Source organism: Strigops habroptila, chromosome 2 (genome assembly GCF_004027225.2).
Source record: "Strigops habroptila isolate Jane chromosome 2, bStrHab1.2.pri, whole genome shotgun sequence".
Taxonomy (NCBI): Eukaryota; Metazoa; Chordata; class Aves; order Psittaciformes; family Psittacidae; genus Strigops; species Strigops habroptila.
In genome coordinates this window covers 107,094,481-107,118,821 of record NC_044278.2, presented here as the reverse complement: position 1 = coordinate 107,118,821, position 24,341 = coordinate 107,094,481, and the positions used below count along the sequence as shown (strand labels likewise).

The window sequence follows — 24,341 nt, the reverse complement described above, 5'->3', positions numbered from 1 at the left end:
CACACAAAAGATTAACGTATTTGGTCCTCTTTTTAATTTACTAAGGACTCACAATCAATAAAGCCACTCTGCCACTGCTGAATCAATCTCTTCATGACAGTTTTGCTCCATAGGAGCTATTTCCAATTATTATTTTTGGTTTTACCCATTTTCTTTTTTCTCTCAGATGGCAGAGTCAATAAAGATCAAATTTCCAGCTAGCCCGCGGTGCAACACCAGGGATTGCATTCAAAAAATAAAAACAGTGGATGCTTTTATCTTATACAACTTTTACCTTCTTCCTTGGTACTGTGGAAAAAGACTGTCTCTAACTATACAAAAAAAAAACCCATAAAAGAAACAAACAGCTAATAATACCTACTTGTGGTTTTAAATACCTTGTCATGATGCCAGGTTTATTTAAGAGATAGTGTTCATGACAAGGGAGCACATGAAGCAGTAAACAGCTTTCAAGGATGGCTAAACATCAAAGCAAAGGGACACCCACATCCCAAACATTGTTCCTGTGGCATAAAATACAGCAACATGCAAAAGCCAGAGAAGAATCCAGTACATAATAAAAAGGAAAGAAAGTATGTTTTCCTTAATTCCTCAGGGAATGAGAAGTCTGCATCACCTTTCAGTGCAATGGCACCACACTTCATGAAAGAGCAGGAGGATGAAGGTGAAGGACTGGTCTATCAAATAAGCAACGATCCAAAAGCAAAATGGCAGTAATGCAGCAGGGCTGGCAGGACGGTGCCAATAAGGATTTCACTGCCAGAGTGTGCAATGACAATGTTGTTTTATCAAACTTTGCCTCTGATGCAATTTGCACTTGATGTTAATAGACTAACTTAGACAAAACATACTCTAAAGCTAAAAAAAAAAAACCACAACACAAAAACCAACAATGTGGAATGCTCCTTAAGTATTCCTGACATTATTTACTGTATTTTCAGAGAGCAAAGACATTATCAGCCTACATAGCAGTTTCCCACATGTAAAACAGATGAAAAAGAATGTCTCCTTCAAAGACAGCTGAGAGGTTTACAGCCCACACATGGAGCTTGAACTACACAGTGGGGCTCTATGTAAAGACAAGAGCCTGCTGGCTTACGCAGGACACTGCAAAACCCATGCTAAATCCCCAAATATGGAATTCAGAAAATGCTGAATTTTACAGGAAAGGAGAACGGGATGATCTTTTCCAAGTAACCCATGTAATAAGGAAATTTATCTTATGTAACTTATGCTGGTATTTACATCCTACATCATGGTCTCTAGCCATGACATGAGCGCAAAGTTGACAATCTCGATGATGAAATATTTCAGTGCTGCCTACCTCGAAAATCTCTCAACACATGCACAGGCCTCCCCCATATCAGATTTAGAAGCATATCATGCCCTGCTAAGCCTGCTTATCTACTTACGCACTATGGTGACGCTAGTCAGATGTTTAATATACTCCTAGGTTTTCTTTCTTCAAAAATTATATACAATTTTCCAGTGCAATGCATTACTATCTTCCTAAATTTTCTGTGTTATTTGAAGTATCTTTATATTTCTTCCTTTTAACTGAAGTCTAGCATAGCAACATGTAAAAAACATTCCAATATACAGACAGCACTTCACTCTTTTCTGAGGTCTCACCTTGTTTGATTTTCTTGATAACCCCAAGGAGGAGAGTGTACGTACAGCATACCAGTACCTCTCCTAGCTATTACATATGCCATTGACTCCATGACACAAATTCTCTTGTTGTCTGTACGCTGCTTACAAGATTCAGGTACTGCACAAAAAGAGGAAAACCACTGCAGTTTCCAAGCTAACTCCTACTGGATGGAGGAGCTTCCAATCCTCTGCATGCCAGCTAGCTGGAATATACACCACTCTTTCATACCCTGGGATGCATCTCTTGAGGTTCACCAAGGTATTAGTCACCTCACTCGTTGGATGCTGACTCCTTACGGTGTCCAGTGGGGTGGCTGCTCTGCCCAGCCTTGGCAGAGGTTGGGATGCTGGTGGTACCTCTGGCAGCGTCACACCAACTTTGGACTGCTGCTGTTCCTATTCCAAGGTCTCTCCACACTGCTACAAATTTTTATGCTTTACTCATACATCTTCTCAAGCTGACTCTTCTTTGATTTAAAAGCCTCTTTGTAAATCCAAGGTTACTGTTTAATCTTGCTGATTGAACAGCAGACTAAAAGTACACAACAAACCAAATTCATTAAAGACTACCCATCAAATACATCAGTTCTTACTACCCCTGAAACCACTGAATTTCTTTTGTATGTCAGGCCATTACCTGAGGCCTTTGTACCTTCCCAGATCATTACCTGTGTTCAAACTCTATGCTGAATATTAGACTCCTACATAGAAGACTCCCAATCTCTACAGTAAAAGGCAATAGTTGCATTACCACTGCTACCCTCTCTCTGCCAAAACAGGTATAAATTTCTCCTTTCCAGAAAATACTATCCAACCCCAGCATATGACCTTGACCTCCTTTTGTGAGTCCAAAGACAAAGACTCAGTGTAGTTCTCAACAACATCCAGTTTATTCAATTTTGCTAACATACCATTTTCATCCTTTAATAAACTACCTCCCTAGCTCTTAGTTCAAACTCCTCTAGGACACAGAAAGGAAAAGGCTAATGCTGTTAGTCTTTATTTCATTTATTTTATTAGCTTAGCCTCCTCTGCAATATTTCCCATTCTTCAAGTCATATGTCTTCCCTTACATCCATGGGTGCTACAACACTGACATAAAGGGAATTGCATCCACCTACAAAAGGGCAGAACGTGCCCCAAATGTACGAAATCATTCATTCTCCTCTCCACAGGAAAGGAAGTTGCCAAGATTTTGTATCACTTGGAGTCTAATGGAGTACAGTTCAGAGGAAGACCATAAGAGGCCTCAGACATCCGGCCTCCAGAAGGCTCAATCTGTTCAAGACATAATGCCCAGATGTCACAAGAAAGCAGTTCTGCATCCTCAAATATATCTCCTCAGACTTGCACTTAATGTATTACTCTATGTCCTGAAAGCAAATAATCCTTATTTACATGGTTAAGGCTGTGCCAAATGTCTACCAAGAAACCACTGAACAAGTCCTTACAACACAAACACAGCTGTTGTGCAACTTCCTATGCAAGCACAATGACATTTACAGGATGCACATCTGGGTTTGTAGTGCTGTGGCATATCTGCAACTCTTTCATGCATTAAAAACTTTCAAGTTCTCAAGAGATTTTCAATAAACACACTGGGGTTCAAAACCAGCATATCACCTTCTTAAATCACTGATAATTTACAAATATCTGTGGAAACACACACTACAATCAGCCACTTTCATGTTACCAAGGTTGCAAATACATGTAGCAGGACTCTCTTCAACCATGATTTTATTTCCACGACACCCTACCTCGACATTATTCATCCTGTCATCAACCATTATTACCTTTAATTACAAATTTTCTGTAACAGAAGCAGTGAATAGGGCCTCCACAAGACAAACCAGGCCTTGGCTGAATAAAACTGCCAAACATTATTTACAGTAATGAGACGGGCATTTCCAGGAGGACAAGAAACACTTACAAGAGGACCTGAAACACTTAGATTCTGGGTGGCACTGACCCAGCAGCTGTAGCATGACAGCCCAGCTCCTTACACGTTGAGACTATTTCAAGGCAAGGGTAAAACATGCTGCACGTTCATTATCCCGTATAGTGGAAAATAGTCTTCCCTCCCTCTCTACAAACATTAGGGCTTTTCATCAGACCTTACTCTCCTCTGGAGGTCTCAGCTTTCTGCTGGTAATGCTGCAGTACAGGAATTCAAGCCAACTATAAGTCATAGGGTCGGAATACTCAATTCAGTTCAAGATTCAGACATCTACATTTGGGCATATATTTTTTAAAATCCTATTAGAGAACTGAAACTTGTGAAACCAGACACTAGATGTCTATTTAGCATGAGCTAAATCACCCCTTTGATTACATAGGAACTCAGGCATGCAGTGCACATATAGACACCTACTTGTAAACACTAAAAATTCAGTATCTTGATCCTGGAAGGATACTGCTGACAGTAACTTATGAAATAAGGCACCCAAATATGGATTCAGCAGATGCTGCAACTCTGTTTGAAACAGTCCTGCCTTAATTAAAACTTCTTCCTGCACTATTTTCACTATAATCTTGCTCTAAACATACTGAGAAAGTAGTATGGAAACAATCCAGTGCTGAATATCTGTAATTCAAAAGAATGAAATTACGAGTTTACTCAGCCTGAGTTTGAAACAAAGGTCAACTAGCCCTTCTCACAACTCCATCTAACAACTATCTCAGAAACCACTGCTATGACAGAGAACTGCCAGAATACAAGACATGCAACTGTGCCTTCCCAAACTAATTCCTACATCATAACTCACAAGAGCTGACAAGACACAGGTTTTAATCTATTGCTGTAGAAACTACCATATGGCCTGTTCCTTAATCCTCTAAATTTTCACTGTAGAAAAGAAATCTGCTGAGGAACAAAGATCTGGGCACAAATGTGCAGAAGTAGCATAAATACATTAAAAAAAAAAAAAAAAATCATTCCTCAGCAGACAAAAGCATATAACTCTCTCAAAAATAAAAAAGGGGGAAAAAGAAATCACAATCAAAAAACAAAGAGTGAACAAAAGCCATCTTCTTGGTTTGATGATGTCTCTTAGGGCCATAAAGTATAACTCAAAAAAGCATGACACAGAAAGACTTCTTTAAAATCATTTGAAGAAAACTTTTCTCAATTCCCAGAATTGCCATGTTTCACCCCACAGAAGTAGCACACGTCTGACATCTAGGTATTATTTTAAAGCAGGTAAAGACAAACTAAAAAGGAAAACCACATTTTGAAGTTTGGCTAGGCAGTATTCCAACACTGCTGATTTTCATCACAAGCAATGCCATCTCCTTCTTCCCTCATTCCCTCCATCTGCTTCATTAGCCCAATGAGCGTCTTCACATAAGGCAGCCAAAAGTTATACAGAAGGGCTCCACCAGGGCCTTGGCATCTGGCCCTGAATTTACAATGACTTACATGAACGTGCACTGCAGAGAGATGTACACAGCAACAGAGGAGAAGGAACTCACAAGGAACTCTGAAGTGTCTACTTTCCACAGCTGCACCATCAACCTTGGGTCCTTCCAACCTTTCTTCTGTTGCCCCAGAAGACTGGAGCTTCACCTGCATTGCCCCTGCAGTGCACCAAGAGGCTGCCTGCCTACTTTCTTCTTCACTGAGAGCACACCTCTTCCCCTGTCTTGAATCAGAATCTTTCTGTCAAGTGTATCAGCAGCACAGGTTTGACAGCTCTGGCTCCAGCACGCTTCTAACTGCTCTAAATTGCCAGTTCCCTAATGAAAATTTCCAGAGTCAACTCTTCTGAAACAAGAATTCTGTGGAGAAACTTCTCCTGAAATATTCAACACAGCTGGAAAGAAAAACAGAACACTGCAGAATGCAAAATTTGTAAAGATGATACAAATGCAGACAGATTTCAAACCCCTTTGCTACACTTATTAGTATTATAAAATTCTGGATCAAAGCTAAGAAACAATACACTACAGCATGAGCTTAACAAGCTAAGCTTGTTTCTTTGTTTATAGACTACTTGTGATTATTATTATTATTATTGAATGACGACTTGTTATTTCTACATGAAATTTGCCACAGTCTTAAGATAGGCTCCTATGACAATAGAGATGACATCAGCAGGTAATGAAATCAGACTTCTTTATTGAATTGCAGAACCGAAGCTCAGCTGAAATGCAACAGCTAAAGATAACAACTTTTTAATGCCCCAGAGTTCAGCCTGCTTCTGTTAATTTAATGCCAGGATTCCATTTCACGCATCAAGAACTGATCTTCTAAAAATAACACGGGGAATAGAAACAACTTCCACTGATAAACCTGTTGTGGAAATTAAAATTTCTTTTAAAAATTAGTAAAGAAAATTAGTAACTACTCAACAATGCAGAGGTTTCTATTAAAAAAAAGGAAATTAACTCTATTTCAAGAGCAACAATCCAAAACCTGACTCAAAAATAGTTTCAGCTGCAAAAGTATTAATTGAGATGAAAATTTAAATGCTCTGTTAGTTTTCTACTATTACAATGATGACATTTTTCACAGCAATAAATAGCAACTTCACCTTTAAACCGTTAATTCATCTCACCACTACTGAAAAGTAGTTCATGTACCATAGTGAGAGGGTACATGGGGCAAGTGAAATGGAACAACAGGAAACAAAAGGTTTTCATTTAAAAAGAGCAATATTGTACATCATAATCTAATGTTTTCTGAGATTTTTATTTATCTATGTATTTCCTACCACATGAAAACCTATCAGAAATCTCTAGCAATAGCAAGGTCCTTTTCAGAGAGTACATTTGCTTCCACTGAAAAATTCAGTATCTGTATTTGTGTGTCACAGTAAAGCCAGATGCCTGAGAATTGGAAATGAAATGACACTGCCTCAGCATACAAAATAAGCACACTACAGAAACAGCACATAGCCTGGAGACAACAGGTTCTGTAAAACAGAATCAAGTTGGTAAAGGAATTATGCAGGAGTTTTCCTTCATTATTTAGCAGCTATGACCACAGTCAGAAAATCGTAAGCGCTACTGCAGACTTCAAACATTTTAGAATGTTTCATTCACAGTAGGACTTCTGTGTGACTGTGAGAAAACTAACTGCAGCTATAGGACATTTTTCATAACGTCTCTATGTATTTTTTCATGTGATATTGAGTAGATTTCATTTTCAAATTCCTCCTAATTGCAATTTCTTTTGTCTCTCTTCCCACATTCACCTCGGATGCACTGCTGGTGCAACTGCCCAGAGGGGTTCAGGAGACAATGAGAACATTCTTCCCACATCCCTTTCTCAACACCAACAACTCAAAGAAAACACAGGATGCTGCAGAGCAACCAACTGACTGGGAAGAGTGGTACGAAGCAGGAGGAGCTGCAGCTCTGCCTTCCCCCTCAGCAGCCAAAATAATGGACCACATGCAAGAAATATAAAACTGCTACACAGAAAGGAGTGAGGCAACTTCCCACTCTAGCAGACCCAGGAGAAATACCTCAGGGAGTCGCTGTGTAGTCTGCAAATCGGAGATCCTCAGCACTCAAACTACAGGCCGACCTTCCTTCCTCACCACTGAAGTAGGACTCTAGCCATTTAGGACTTACTAGGCCTTGCATAGTGACTAACAGCTTTATGGAAAGGTATGGGAGATGACAAGTTTCTTTCTTCTGTGAAGAGGAAGAAAGGCTGGTACAAATCCAACAAAAGGGAGGCAGGAGACAAAGCTTTGCAGAGCTATTTGCCCTGTATTGACCCACAAGTAGTAAATGCCAGACCTCAGAGACTCATCACAGGGACAAATCATACAAAAGAGGCACCTGGAAACTGTAATGTCTCACCAATATGAAAGGGAAGAAGAAAATATTTTTTACATACAAAAATAAGATATAGGCTCTGTCCCAGCTTAGCTTTGATTTTGTTCCTCCAAAATAGCTGAGAAGGTAGTGGAGAAGGTAGGATCTCCTTGCTGCTGTCTTGTTTCTCAATATATTACTGCCCCACAGCTTATAGAGAAATAATGTATCATTCTTCTGGGGCAGTTCTGTCCAAATGCTCTTCTTGTAGCATTTCAGTGCAAATCCAGATTATTCAGCAGACTCCTACAGCACCTGAGAAACACATGTTTGTCTGCATCAGTTGCACCCAGTGGGTGCCTTGCTGTTATCTTCAGCTAAAATAGGAGTTAGCCTATAAACAACCAAGACTGTGGAAAGAGGTGAACAGGTATTGCAGGACAGGTTCCCTCTGAACATTTACATGAAAGCTCAGCAATCAAGATCCTTACAAAGGTTAAAATAACTGACGAGGTGGAAACATCAACATGACATGTTGATATGTGAACAGAATCCTGTACACAAACAGAGAAGAGACATCCAGCACAGAAATAAAAACCCAGAAGAGTATGTTAACCTTTCCCCCAAAACCCAGACTATTATAAGTATTCCCATGAAGAGCTGCGGGCTTTGTTGCTTACCTCAGAGGGCACAACTGAATGCTCAATTACATCAACCGAAAGTTCTCCCTTGATTTTGATGGGTCTTGTATCGATCCAAGCTCAATGACAGTACATTATGTTATGACACAAAGAGAAAGAAACACACAGGACATTTATACAGAGTAAATGCAAACAGGAGGGACAGATTTATGAAGCCTCATGCATTTAACTTGTGGTGCTCAGGACACCTTTCACATGGAAAAGCTCTTCAGTAGTTTTCAAAAATGAAATACCACTTTTAATGGCACAAACCAACCAAACTCGGTATACACTTATACATATAATCCCTTTGGGTTTCCAGCTAAACGATACAGAAACCATGCCAAATCGCTGTTCTTCAAGAACTGAAAATCCATGACTGTAAGAAGGGTACAGCTCAAGAAATGTGTCTTACAGATCTGAAAAGCACACTATTGAGCTACAAGAATCCCACTAGACTCACTTGAACAAAGTTCTGAATTCAGCGTTAGGTTGCAGTCATTAAAATTAATGTCTTCTATTTGGGTTCTATTGGTTCTTCCAACCCAATCTCTTTTTAAATATTGATTGCTATTACTACTTTTTCACGTACTACAATCATGCTGCCAGCATGGACAGAGAAAAAAGTTTGATATAGCCACTGCCAGAGTAATTCCTTAAACAGATAAGATGCTTTCTGCCTTTCCTTAAAAGAAAAATAAAGCAATCTAAATGTAAAGAGTAAATTAAACTGCATCAGCAACTAAGATAAGCAAAATAAGAGTGTGACAACCAAGTTAACAAAACTATACTCGGTGCCTGCCTACCTTATTAGAGCCAACACAAGACATGAAAGAGGTGCTAATGTCAAAGGCTGGGTGCAATCTAGACTTTCTAAAGGCTTCTAAGAACATCTCTCAAGCAGCTATTGCAGAAACAGCTGCTGCTATAGCAAGTACAGGTTTCTGTTTGCTAATTGAGACAGATTAGAAATAGATATGAAGCAAAAGTGCCAGAAAAAATGGTCAATTATCAGCCTGAGAGACAAGTAATAGCAGCGTACCTCATTCTATCAGTTCTAGGACAACCACCAGTCAGACGCATTTCAAAAGGTCTGGTGGATTTTCCTTTTAATACCGCTCTGCTTTCAAAGCTTGAGAGTCACAGCTTTCCTTTACAGATCAAGGTGCTTGATATCTGCAGGCTAGGAGATGATGAATATGTGTTCAGATGAACAGAAGTTAGGCAGAAGTTAAGGACGATCCCCACATGGCCCCACTGTTTAACTCTGAGCCACAAACCTGACTCAAAAGCTTGCAGCTTCCCTTTCACAGACATTTGGTCAGGGGCCATGTCAGAGCATCACAGCAGTTCTCAGTGTTCACACCTGCCCTCTGCCCGGCTGAGGCACAGGAGTAGGAAGCAGAGTAAGGCACTCCAAGAGGAAAAGCAGAAGCTATGGAGAAGAGAAGGACAAGCTTGGGGCTTCCACATCACGGCTGGATATTAGTAAAATGGGACAGAACCACATAAATCACAGCATGGTGCCAACACAACACACCCTTCAGGAAAAATATGACTGCACTTCACCCTCTAGCATAGGGCTATGGGTGACCCAAAGCAGTCTTGGAACAGGGCAGAGCTGATGAGGAGAGACTGCAGCGTGTCACTAGCTGTTTAGTGGGGGTAAGATCTACAGCCAGGAAGGGAAAATTGTTTTATGGGCTGGATGCGCTCATAGCACTACTTAGCTCATTAGAGAAATGCTACCTCTGTATTTCTAAAACTCTAGTGAATCAAGGCTTACATGACAGCATGTAAAACGGCAAATTAGGAAAAGTGAAAAGCAGAAATCTCAATATTGATCAAGCTCCTGCTGCAAACCTGCAAAAGAAAATTTGACACAGGCTTTAACTAGGATTTTTGGAGACAACTGCAAGCTTGGCCAGGCTCCTAAAATGAAATACTGTAAAATTATATATCTTTAGAGACACCAAATGGAGGCACTGAAAATAACACCTAACGAAAATAAAAAGTTCTCAACAGAACAAACTGTTCACTCTTTTTCAGTATCTTTATTCAAATTCACAAACAGAGGACAGGGTTTATCATTAAGCTTAATAAAAATCACTCTGAACTAAATTTACCCCATTGCCTTTCTTCTCCTACTATGACAACTTCTGAATTAAAAATTGTATTCAATAGCACAACATTGAAACTGATATTCATTAATATTTTCAGTGTATCAGCTCCTACAAAGAAAGGGTGAATGTGGTTATTTATAAAATGCCATTATAAGCCCAGAGGATATTCTGGAAGTCTCACTTTATTTTGCAGTTTCCCAGGAGATGCCAAAGAAATGGGTCAAAAACCAAATAAGTGATTAGCCCAAGACTCTCTCTTTTCCTGGAGCATTATGGGACAAGACATCACACCTCACTGCTTTGCCCTCTATTTAGTGGGTTTTATAAGCTAGAAAGAAGTACAAAGTAATAGTGAGACTTTTCTCCTTCAAATCAGGTTTAATCTGTCTTGTAAACACCTTAAAACACAACACACTGCATCAACTAGAACAAGATTGAGACACTTGGTTTCCCTGTGCCTCTTGACAAAGCTGTTCCATGTGTCTGAAATAAGGAGAAACTCCAAATCTCACACCTACATTTCCACCTCGTTTTATGCAAGTGTAAGAATTTGGATTGCTGTAGGTTATCTGATGGCAAGACAAAAGCAATGTTGTGAAGAATCATGCACTTATTTTCTTCTCAAGCTTGTTTGTTCATATTTAAAATGAACACGTATGCCACATAACTATTCCTTTTCAACTTAAATCAAGTTTGCAGAAACAACTTAGACTTATTCCTCTGGCAAAATAGTACAAAGTGCTTTGTTACTGGATAAACTCACTCACCACTGAGGAAAAGACTGATTCTCAATAATGTGATTTAGGTTGCAAGGTATCACTGAAGACAGCAGGGGCACAAACTGCAGTTGGAGACATGCCACCAGTGGAGTACCATAGGAGTTGATACTGGGGCTAACACTGTTTAACATCTTCATTAAATGACCAGGATGATGGGGCAGAGCAGACCCTCAGCAATACAGAAATGGGACAGGAACCTCATGAAGGTCAACAGGGGGAAGTGAAAAGTCTCAGGCATCACTACACGCTGAGGACTGATCAGCTAGAAAACAGCTTTGCCTACAAGGACCTTGGGGTCCTGGTGAATAAAGAGATATACATGAGCCACCAAAGTACTAATGCAGGGAAAAAAAACCCAAGAAAACAACCAAACAAAAAAAGCCATCAAATAAGATGGTTTTTATCAATGTGTATAAATACCTGATGGGAGGGAACAGGGAGCCAGACTCTTGCTAGTAGTGCCCACCAACAGGACAAGAAACAATGGACACCATTTTAGTTACTAGAATCTGTGTAACTCCAATTATTTACTATCAGTGTGTAAATTTTGTACATGGTAAGCTTTAATGGGGGCTTCACTCCTAAAACAGCTAACTTGCATATTACTGCAACTGGTATTTACATTCTAAAATCAGCTGAAGAGCTAAGTGTACAAAACATACTAAAAGAAATCAAAGTAAAAGTACCAGAAAGAAAAGCCATTAAATAATACAGCATTTCATGGGCCACCGGCTTGTTTTACTACATCTGTGCATTAACCCTGCACACCCAAAAAGTGTATTAATGGCCCACTAGGAAAGGCACTGAAAACTTGGGAGCTATCTAACAGACTGTGCCCAATGCCTATGCCCAAAATATCTAAAAATTGCCCAACTCTGGCTGTTTCCCTGATTGAAAAGTACACATTCCAATTTTTAACAGCATCATAATGCTCCAGGCAGTCCACTTCCCAGAAAGGTTTGTATTTCTCAAGTGCTTAAAATCACTTGGCTTTCGGCCATCTCTGAGACTATCACAAAGGTGTGCTGTAATATAATCATCTAGAAATGCACTGCCTATGGTGCCTCATCAATGAGGTATCTGGGCCAGACTCAGCCTTTTAATTGAAATGGAAAGGCTAAGAAAGCCTGGGGCTGCAGACTGAGGCAGACTACGTGAAATTACAGCACCAACACAGTTTTTATAAAGCAAACTAAAGTAACTTTTTTAATTATTAACAATATCAGCATAGGAATATTGTTGGGGTCATCTACTGTTGCTGTGCTGCTCTGAATGCTCAGCATGTATTAGAAAAATTAAACTTAAGATGGGTAAGTTGCACAGAAGATCAGTTAAGAGTCCTTCTCATACAGAAACTGCTCCCTAGCATGGAGGTGCTGGCACTGTTAAAGACAACACTGCAGTTGAACAGAGGACAATACACTATCTCTGAGACAAGGTTAAGCGCGGAAGCCACGTGAGGAAGTAGCCCCTAGGTTAGGAGACTCTAAAACAAAAGTAGCAAGAACTCTACTGCCACTGAGTATACCACCATCACAACTAATCCCAGATGTTCCTACTCTAGAGTAGATGCCTTTGTCCACAGTCAGGCTGAGAGACTGGCAACACTGACACCCGATTTGCAAGTGACCATGAACACAAGCGTGCCACTGCCACATGTTAATGAAAAAGCTATTCCTCCTTAGACTCACCCCTAATCCCAGGAGCTCCACATGCACCACACAACTTGCAAAAAAAGAGGAAGCTGATGCCAAAGCCCAGACTAAAGATTCAAAAATTGTCAATGCTCAGAATATCCAGCCATGTTCTTCTCTCTGCCTAAAGAGCAAAACAAACCAAGAGCAATAATCAAACTGTTGTTTTGTAGCAGGAGAATGCTATTGGTAGTACAGGTACAACTCCACAAGCACACACATCTGTCATCTACACACCACTGCCAGAAAAAACAAGGAGCAGATTAGATCATTCTCTTACAGAATTCATAGTTTTTCACTGAAAGATTCAGAAGTCAAACCTTTTATTACCCACTGCAGTAACTTGTTCTCAGCCTTGTTAAGCTTCTAGCTACCCAGTACCATGGGAATACACAGCAATACATATAACTCCCCTGTCACAAAATCCCAAGACAGCAATGGAAGCAGGCCCTGCAGATGTGTAGATAACACTGTCAAGAAATGCATATGAAGATGGGAAGCTGTACTGGGTTGGCGCTGGCCGGATACCAGGTGCCAGTGACAGTGCTGCTCTGTCACTGCCCTCCTCAAGTGGTCAAGGGAGAGAAAATACAACCAAAGGCTCGTGGGTTGAGATAAAGATAGGGAGAGATCACTCACCAATTACCACATCACAGGCAAAACAGACTCAACTTGGAGAAATTAGTTCGATTTCTTCCCAATCAAATCAGTAGAATAAAGAGAAATAAAACCAAATCTTAGAACACCTTTCCCCCACCCCTCCCTTCTTCTTGGGCTCAACTTCACTCCCAAATTCTCTACCTCCTCCCCACCAGCAGCACAGGGGATGGGGAATGGGAGTTGTGGTCAGTTCATCACATATTGTTTCTGCCACTCCTTCTTTCTCAGGGGAGGACTCCTCACACTGTTCCCCAGCACCAGCATGCAGTCCCTCCCACAGGAGACAGTTCTCCATGAGCTTCTCCAACACGTATCCTTCCCTTCCCAGTTTTTTCTTCACAAACTGCTCCAATGTGGGTCCCTCCCATGGGGAGCAGTCCTTCAGGAACAGACTGCTCCAGCCTGGGTCCCCCACGGGGTCACAGGGCCACGGGTCCTGCCACAGGAGCCTGCTCCAGCACGAGCTTCCCACATGGTCGCAGCCTCCTTCAGGCATCCCGCTGCCTGCAGGTGGGTATCTGTTCCACCACGGACCTCCATGTGCTGCAGGGGCACAGCCTGCCTCACCATGGGCTGCACCTCATTAGACACTAATTAGAACACTAAGACTCAATATATAGACTGTTCTCAGCCCTACTGTTGATATGTTGCAGAACTTCGTGCTAGTCCACTGTTCTTCCATTTCCCTTCTCACTCTTCATCTACATCATCTGCACATGTTAGAAGCTCATGAGATTGGAGCCTACCTCTGCCTGCACCATGACAAGCCCAGTAGGTTCAGACTTTGACTGGACCTTCTACAGTTAATATGTATACTGAATATATAATGGGAGGCTTATGCAGACCAGAGGGAACAGGGGATGACACAAGGAAAAATGTACGTATAAAAAACAGGAGTGATACACTTCTAGATAAATACAAAATTAAAGGAGGTCAGTGGAGAACTGGTTAAAAAGAACGTATCATTGATACCACTGGCAAATCTTCCAGTGACAACATCTCATTGTAGTTACTCATTTCATCAGCATATCGCTTTACCATACATGCTTCATATTAAACTCAGATGAGTGTGAACAGACACCATGGAAAAATTAAACGGACTTGCATTAAACAATGTAAAAATTAAAATTCTCAGTAAAGCATCATCAAAACACATACAGACATTAAGTTTACCTCAGCTCCTAAACTGAGAGAGATTATTTCATCCTCAAAAGCAGAATGTGTATCAATATGAGGAGGAATTCCTGCATTATGGGGGGAAAAAAAAAAGTCAGTATAACAGAAATAGAGTGCAATCTCTGTTGGTAAGCTCAGCTTTCATGGATGTCCATACAGAAGACTGGGATGAACAAATTGTTGAACAAACAAAACTACCATGAACAAGGGAGATGCCTTCCTAAAGAAATCAGGGCAGTTGACTGATGTACATGCTACAGATCAGATGCACACAGTTAATGCAAGTGTCCTGTATCAGTGGAAATATCTAGAAAATAATTCAGGGCACCCAAAGGCCTGCCTTGCCCTCTGAAGACTCCAAATGCTCTCCTTGCTGCAGAAAGGAGCTATAAATCATGATGCTCTCCTCTCAGGCAGTAGAGCACTTAGCACTGAGTTATGCTATGTGAGGTAATTTTGAGCCCTAGTTCATCCATGATCATTTATTTCTCCCTCATTCTCTCCACAGAGAAGTCACCCTAAATACTCCCTCTATTACTAAGCAAATAATTGAGATAAGGCTCTCAACTTCAGAATTAGGACCCACCACCACAAACGCAGGTACTGCCAGCGTCAAACCCTGCCTCTGCTTTGCAGTTCCCAGAAGTGCACACACCACTGCTCAGCTAACCCCTGGGTAGTGCATCTGTTGGTGTGTGTACGAGTAAACACACAGTTGAGAACTGCCAGAGTGACAGCAATTATTCATTTTCATTTTTCTTTCAGATCTGCTAATTGGGAAGAAAACGCCAGCTCGTGCCACACATCTTAACGGCAAGTGCTGAACCGTGAGTGTGCCGCAGCGAGATCTCACCACACGGTGGGGAACTGGAGTCAGCAGTGAGCCTTGCGAGAACTGCAACTACACCTCCCTTTGACACCATTGCAGGCCGAGACAGATGGAGTAACTCCTATGTGATCCAATCTAGAACAGTTATACTTGCTTATTAAAATTCTAGCCACATTCATTTTGGACACTATCGAATTTCTGAGCCGAAAACATTTTTTCCTAACAGTATCAGCCCTATAAAGCATCTTTATTACACACCAGATTTTACCTCCAGATATAAATATCTCAATTCCATCAGTTTCAGTGAAAGCAATACAAGCATTTTATGAGGCCAATGTTTAATCTGACAGAAAATCAGTGAGACTTGAAAACCAAAGCCATACCTGTTGTGTTTGCTCATAACTTTGCCTCAGAATAAAACATGGAAACTCTGCCTTCAGATGCACACCCAACTCAGTGCAATTCACTGTGCAACAGAACACTGACCGCTCTCTTCAGCGTCACCCAGACAATTCAATCAAGATCCCACCGACCTACCTACCTGCTGTTTATATTCCATCTATGAAGCACACAGACACGGCCAGCTATGCATTCAGAAGGTAACTTTCAAGTATAATCTACAACTTTAAACACTGCTGATCCTAAATGAAAACAAGTGCCCTCATAAAGGAATTCATTTAATATGTCTTAAGCATAAACACCCAGAGTCATCAGTCACATCTTTAAATCTCAAGTATAATTTCCAATGACAATCTGGCTCAGAACACCGATACTAAAGGAATTAATATGACTGCACTTTGTGCTCATTCATATCCTAACAATTTGCACTTAATGAAGAACAATTTGCTTTGGTTTTATGGGTTTTTTGTTTTAAAAACAAAAAAAACAAACCTGCTTCTATTCTTGATAGAAATCTACAATTCTAACGAATCTCTAGTGTCCCAGCCAGAAGTACATGACGGTATCAATTTAACAGATTGTCAGATAAATAAACAAATAGGATCAGCTTTTCAGACCCTTGTTTGGCAGACACTGTATTAGCTGTCAGGCATTAATTCTGAAAAAAAAGCTGTCGTCCCTTCTTCCCAAGGACAAATGAGATAGCCACTCTAGAAAGCCAGCCAGATACTTACCCTTGATGATTGACCTTAACAAAAAGAACAGCACATTATTCATTCCCTACAGGTGTCATTAGAAGCATGTTTCTCTTCAGAAATAGACTAATTCCTTATTCCTCAGATAAGGGAACACTGCTTGCATCATGCTTTAAGAGCCCATATATCACATATACAAACATTGCGTATCATCATATGTACTAACAGCAAGAGATGTTTCCTGGAGATTGTATGCACAGTACAAGGAATGAGAACAGTTCAGAGTGAAAAAATGCACTTCAGTAAAAAACTCCAAACATTACTATTTATTCCTGTATTTTTTTATGGTTAATTTCTGTGTGATCCAATGTGATCCCTTCCTTCCTGAAACACCAACAATGTCCATAACAGCGGTACCAAAAACTTCCAAACAAGCTCTCAGGTTCAGAAACTAGTATGAAGACTTCAGTTTTGATTCAATGCATCTCCAGTTACAGAGGAAATACACTAACCAGGTGCTTAAATCCTGTCCCTATTCCATGTCACATTTAGTTACTCTCTTCTCATCTTCAGCTAGGTTATACTGGTTTGGCTGGGGTAACTCATTTTCTTCACAGTAGCTAGTATGGGCCATGTTTTGGATTTATTATGAAAACAGTGTTGATAATACAGGGATATTTTAGTTATTGCTGAGCAGAGCTTACAGACCAACAAGGTCCTTTCTGGTTCTCACGCATCCCTGCCAGCAAGTCAGCTGGGGTGCACAAGAAGTTGGGAGGGGACAGAGGTGGGATAGCTGACCAAAGGGACATTCCATACCATGTGATGGTGTGCTCAGCAATACTACTAGGGGGGTTATCAAAATCCAGGAGGTCTCACTTTTATCGTTCTGATTCTCTCCCCTATCTCAATGAGGGGGAGCAAGCAAGCGGCTGTATGGTGCTTAGTGGCCTACCAGGGTTAAATTGTAATTTAACCCTGTCAAGAGCTCAAAACTTCAGAAGGGCAAACAAACTTACCTTGTCCAGGTTCATACTGATTTACAGTCAGTTGATCAGGTTTATGTTTGATATATCCCTGCTTCAAGCACTTCTCCAAGAACAGGTCACAAATTTCAGGAAGACCTAATTACAGAAACAAAACTATAAGCAAGACAGGATAGTTTTTTACATTTATCCTTTCTTTTTACAATATAATAACTGGACAAGATACATGCAAACAGCTCTGTAGATATATAAATCCATCTTTGATAACGATCCCTCTGCATTTGCTGTAACACACACATCAGAACTAGGGGACTGATCTGCAAGTCTCACATATTTGTAACACCTCACAATTAGAAAGGCCATTCCTCAAAGGCCTTCACATTCAGAAGCAGACTACTCCTTACAAATGCAAATTGCACTACCCCTACACAAACAAAAACAGGCAAAGCTTCCATAAACGACAGTTAAAAAGTTGAAGGCAAGAAGCAGAATTCTTATGCAGAAAATCAGCAGCTGTGCAGACAGCTCTCTAAAAACTTAGCCCTAAAAATCTGTTACTGAATTAGATCGAACATCACCAAAAAAAATAAAATCTGCTGAGGTTAAACTGGTGTTGAAACAGGAGTGAAAGCTGCAGTCCTTCACTGAATCTTTAGTTTGCTATTTTACCTGAGGACTTCGTTGTAAAATTCTGTTGGAGATAACACCCACAAAGATGTCAGTCATAGCCCTTCGATTAATCTATTGATTTTTAGTTGTTGTCCCCAAGGAAGTGTTTATACTTCTCACACATGAAATAGTCCAGCTGTAAGACTAGAAAACAGCTCAAATATCAATGTTTTATGATTATACAGCTTCACTGTTAAAACCACAATGTAACCAGAATCCTCCTCTTGGAAGCTACATCCACCCCATTACACATGCAACACCTTAACCACCTTCAAGCTTTATAGGTACTTAACTCCCCTATTTTCCTATTTTTAAATCTAAGACTATAAAGTGACTCACTTGCTTTGCTCTGACTCACAGCTCTCAACTTCAAATAAGAGCTACTCAAACTTCTTCAAATTGCTTTTAGTCCGAAAGGAAATTCTTTTTTGGTGTGCATCCAGCAAGCTTGAAGTTAGTCAAGACAAATATACACAGCAATATACGTCACAACTCCCAAACAAATGAGTATGTCATATGTAACACATAATTGTTTTATGGAACAAAAGCTAAAAATGAATGGTAATTACAATCCCAAAAGCCTCACTAGACTGGACCTCAACAAAGGGCAGCAACCCCTGGCTGCAAGTGACTAGAGAACAAGTTTCAAGCACTCACAGTAATTTGGAATGGATCTCATTCAAAAGCACTGTTCAGTGTGCGCTTAAGATACAGTAAAGGCTTTCTTTTTATTAGAGTTTCACCTTTTCTTTAAGGAGAATCTGACAATCACATCTCAGTGAGGCTTAAAGGCTTTATATAATGCTTCAAACATCAGTGCGAAATGAGTGTGATTTAATAGGAAAGTTCTCACCTCCAGGTAAAGGTTTGTCTTTATCGACATTGTTGTTACCATAGCAAAACTCGTAGCCAAAATGTTTTACTCTTCTATGCTTTAAAGTCTTCTGGGCTGTAAAAACACACAAGTTTAATTTAAACTACATAAAACAGTATAGGCAATTTGCTATGCTTCCCTGTTCTATCTGACCACTGTCCTTCACAGCACACGCTTCTTAAGCCTTATTACCTTTTATATTTCATCAGGCATCACATTCACTGCTGTCTGAAGTCAAACTGATGGAGTTTTTCTATACGCAAGTAGAGGGAACCAATTTTCTTGAGCCATGTTTAATGCATCTTTATTCTTGCCCTGATCTCTGAATTTGCACTTGATTAATACACTACGGATACAGCAGGATCCTTCACTTTCACCAGTCACCAAGTTACATGTTAGCTAAGGCCAATATAACTCTTTGCACTGTTCCAAGGAACAAAACTTTTCATACACAGAAACTTCCCATAATTTAATTGTTCTTTTAAATTACTTCAGAGATTTAACTCCACAGAGCTCAAGTGAAAGGACAAAAGCATCCAGAATGTGTGTGTGTGACATTTTTTGATTTAAGAGAAGACACAGCTGCTCAGTTGGACATAAATTACAAGGGTAACCTTCACAGAACAGCCTTGTGCTTGGCATAAGACACCAAAAAATATTTTAGCTGATGCTGGATGCAGGAATATTATTCAAGTAAATCCACACCAGAATATCAGTTTGGATCACTTGCCCCCCGGAGTTTAATCACTTCCAATATAAAGACCCAATTTCTAAAATACTAAGAACAAATACACAATGATTTCAAGCAACACATTTACCAATACATAGACTTCTTGGAACTGTAAGAAAAAACAGCATGAAAGTATGGAAATCCTGGATTCCTATGGTTTTGCCCACCGTTTTGAGTGTCTTCACCTCCTATCCAGTCAATACTTTCCAACATTCTCCTTTCTTCCTCTGGAGAAATAATTTTTTCAATGACCATTAGGCCTGGAGGCAAGCTTGTAGGAACAGCATTCTTCCAGAAAACTAGCGTGTACGGAAAAACAGAATATGGTCATTGTTTAAGAAAGTAAAACCATGTGTTCCCTATACTATAGCTGTAAAAATACCTACTTTAATGATGCAACGGAACCCTCACGGGGGTCTTATCTGGTAAATGAATGACCCCTTTTGGCATGACAAAACAGGATAAGGCCCAAGTTTTGCATCATGCACATCACTTCAAAAATTTTACTGCATGAGACCAGCAAGAGTCCATGCTATTCAAACACAAAACCACTTGTGATTTTCCTGTCAAAATAACAGTAATAAGAATTTCCTGGTCACTTCAGGATTCTACCTGCATTTTAGTTTTCCATAACTTTACTGATTTACCAAATCACCACATTAGACTCTGTCCAGAGAAACAATCTGTAATCAAATATAGAGGAGCATAATGCAATGCCTAGGTGAACACAGAATGCTGGTGATTTAGGGACATTCAGTTTGCTATTGTAATAGCTTAAAAAAAGCTATTCACTGGCAGAACGTACAGACCAACATCAGGAACCCTTTTCAGTAAACATTATAAGAGCTTGTAGAAAGAGCAAAGGTTCTTGTACTAAATTACTTACAGTCTGCCATAAAGAAAGCCTGAATAAATCCAGACAGAAATCTTATTGTACCTATTTTCCTTCTTGGATTCAAGATAGAGATTGCAAGACTAAGGTCACACACAAAATCCAATGAACTGTCCAGACATCTCCCAGGCCCCTATGTAGCTCCTCAATCACAAAACCCTCATGTGCAGCTTCAAATGGTCTGGAAACTATCTAAATCCTTTTTCCTTTTGCCTCTAAGTAAAGGAGTTCGAATTACAGTATCCTATCATGAAATATAAGGAGAAAAGATTATTTTATATCCTGAATCTTAAATTGTGGCTTTCATTCTGTGTCTACTTACAAAGTGTGCTTTTAGCTACATTTACAGCCTAGGAAATAAAATCAAAGAGAAACAGTACACAGAAAGTTGGATATATAGGACAGCAAAAAAGTTATACCTTTTTCCACAAAATTAATATATAGAACAATATTTTGGCCACAGTCTTCCAGTGTTATTTCTTTTCCATTAAGGGCATCAAAGGCTTTCTTCGCTGCTTCTGTTGTCCCATATTTCACAAATGAATATGGCTTACTTGGTGGCATTAACAGCGTTTCCACCAATCCATATTCTTCTACTATCCTAAGCAGTTGGTGTCTACTCATCCCATTACCGAGACCAGCATTGGCAATAACCAGGCTCTAATTGAAGAGGAATTAAAAAAGAAAATACATGGAGAATTAGTGATTACTATCAGTTCATTTAAAACTAACACTTTACCAAGAGAGCAGCATTATAAAGAAAAATTAAGCCCATGCGTACTCTTTTATTCCACACAAGATATTTACAGTTCCATGAGCTTGGTATACGAGACTAGGGCAACCTTTGTTTGCCCAGCACATATTCTAGCAGAAAGGCTTGCAACATCTATCAGAGATATCTCCTCAAACAATGTATGTAGTTACTACTACAGGAGCGCTTAAGCTTCGAATCAGTACATGTGCTTTGAGTGTACTTCAGGCAAACAGTGACACTGACACATACAATTTTTGAGGTTTCTAAAATGGAAAACAAAAACAAACAAATAAAACCCTGAAGACTGTGATTTTTTTTTTTTTAAGAAAGATTTTCTGATCTTTTTCAAGCAGAGAGATTGATATTCCCAGTTCCACCTCATGTCCCCCATACATCAGGTTCACCAAAAAAAAGCAGAAGCCTCTAGCAACAGTGCACCTAGTTCTGCTCCAGCACTCTTAGCCAAAAATTCTCCCTCATTTTTATAAACAAAAGGAATTTATGTCCCATCCTTGGTTAACAGAGATTACTTCATGAACAAGGCCCAACTGCTTAATTCTATGCCTTCATAGTGATTTATGTCCAAAATTATCAAGGAGTATGCAGTTTGTGAGGACTGTTGCTGGTTTGCCACATATTTGAGTTCCGTTTTGTTGTTTCTTCTACAGTTTTCTATAAGGACTATTACTCAAGAAATATCCTTAGATTAATACATAGGCCTTTTCAAAACAAATGTGCGAGTTCTTCTGACATATAAATAGCTATATGCCATAATTGGATGTTCAAGCTAATCACAGTGGTTGAAAAAGTTTAGGTCCCTGTTTAAGGCCAAATGAGGATGCAGTCTTAAAGCTTTGATTGAGTCCCAGGGACTGCAAACAGCCAGCAACAATTTACTCAGATTGATCCCATGTAACACCTTTCCAGAAAGCTTTCAGGCAATCTTTTCCTTAAAGCCTAAAAATGTTCTATGACCTTTTCTGAAGGCAGCTAGGAAAGTGTTCAGTTGTTTCAAATAATAGAATTTCACTTCTCTAAAATACACCAAATTAGGTTTAAAACTGAAGACAAGGATGAAATAAAAAAAAAAAAAAACACCCAGTACTGCTGTGACTACACCTATTGCAATGGCTCCATTAACACTTGCTCGTAGCACTGCACCAGGCTGTCTGTTACCGATTACATTTTTCAAAGGTGAACACATTATTAATTATTGTTATTTTCTAAAATGTTATTAATGGAGAGGCCAACATGTACAGAGATGCAGAGACTCAAACCAGTGCTTTCACTGGCTGTAGGTACTTCATCTACAACAACTGTCACTGCACAGCAGCAGCAAGTACAGGAACTGATCATCTCCTCCCAGCTGAGCAATTTCAACATAATCAGGCTCTTAGACAAAGCCTGAAAGCATTTTCTGTATTCTTGACACCTTTGTCACTAGCACTACGATTTTTGTTTCGTATATCACTTATTCAAACATTTTGTCATTGATGAGGAACTTGCTGGACCTCAAAATTACTCTTTGGATAGATTAAATGGATAATTTGGTATCTAGGGCAGTGTCAAGGGGAGCAACTCCTGGATTATGGACCCATTTCCAAGCAACACCAGAAAAACCACAGTCCCTGCCCCAAAGAGGAGCAAGACTACGTGTCATTTTAGCGTATGTCCACGTGGTATGAAATCTCAGTGAACACTATGCCCAATTTCGGTACAAAAAAAGTATAAAGATCTAATGGATGTTTCTGTGTCTGACTGGGAAGAATCTGCAGGATAATTTGCAGGATCAAGATGAACAAGGCTAGAGGAAGTGATACTGCTCAACATTGTTTCAAGCCATTAATGTCTCCCCACAACTGATGGAGGGAAATGATATTGACTTCTTCCCTTTCTGCCTGCAAGTTTCTATCACTTTTTCCTACACCAATATCTGCAACGTCACCCTCTGACCTGCTGCAACTCTTTACTGTAGCAAAAGACTACAAATCAAAAAGCTGACTAGTTTTCTGTCAGGTTAACAAATAAAGTGGCTTACGGCAAAGTTTATTGAGCATCATAAGAAAGCAGAATTCTCTCCTATCTTGTCCCTTTTTGTGCAAGGGAAGAGAAAGTTGGCCCCTTTTCAACAGCTGCAAGTCAGTCAATCAGTTCAACTCCCACAGAACCACAGCCTAAATCAATTTAGGTGAAGAAAACAATGTGGAAAGAAGATTTCCAAGATCAGCATGCTTTTAACGGGGAGTTTAGATGAGGCAAATTATACTTGATAGAGAAGTACAGAGGAAAGAAAAAAATGAAAGCTAAAAGCCAAAGAAAAGAATCAGAGAAGTTTATCCACATCAACAAAGTAACATTTGCCACATTTCCTCCTACTCCCCAACTCAAGGAATTACTGGTTCAGATCAGAAAACTTATCCAAAGGCTATCAAAGTCTCTCCACAGATGTTAAATTGCTGAAGTGCAGTTTTGCTTTGAAATCAGAGGCACATAAAACCTTCAATCTCAGGAAATGGATTTTGGACGGAAACTGCATTTTAGACAAAACATACATGAGAATAGAACACGGATCAGCAGCATTTTCACACTACCATCAAAATCAGAAGTACCAGTCACCTGTGTGGCATGGGAGATGCACTCAATGCCCTCATGTCTCATCAATGTGCGCTGAGCTCTGACTTGTTTCCTCAATACCTTCTTCTTCATTTTCTGGACTTTCAAATGATCTTTGCTGGTTTTAAGTTCCATGCTGGTGATCTGGGAAGCAGAAGTAACAACACATAGCAAGCGTCCTGCTTGAAAAATCAAATACTTCAGTCTGCTCTAGAGAAAGTCTTCCCATCCCACATGTCATCTCTAGAAGAGTAATAGGACTTCAGACAAATTCCAGACTTTATGAATTATTTGGGACTGACAAAACCAAGTCTGCAAAATACGTTCTTCCTCAGTCAATAGCACAGTTTTCCCCATCTCTGAGGCTGT

At 39.9% G+C, this 24,341-nt stretch overlaps 1 protein-coding gene across 3 annotated transcripts in view; it reads right to left on the bottom strand.

Annotated features, from left to right (window-relative positions):
* The window catches only part of ALKBH8 (alkB homolog 8, tRNA methyltransferase), a 45,243-nt gene that overhangs the window by 18,589 nt on the left and 2,313 nt on the right, over positions 1-24,341 (bottom strand). For all 3 annotated transcript variants that reach the window (XM_030477827.1, XM_030477829.1, XM_030477828.1), the window contains exons 2-7: positions 23,976-24,116; positions 21,025-21,265; positions 19,881-20,012; positions 18,963-19,058; positions 17,474-17,578; positions 14,529-14,599 (exon numbers count right to left, since the gene is read on the bottom strand). In XM_030477827.1, the coding sequence (XP_030333687.1) occupies positions 14,529-14,599; positions 17,474-17,578; positions 18,963-19,058; positions 19,881-20,012; positions 21,025-21,265; positions 23,976-24,116 (786 nt within the window). The remainder of the gene's footprint in view (positions 1-14,528; positions 14,600-17,473; positions 17,579-18,962; positions 19,059-19,880; positions 20,013-21,024; positions 21,266-23,975; positions 24,117-24,341) is intronic.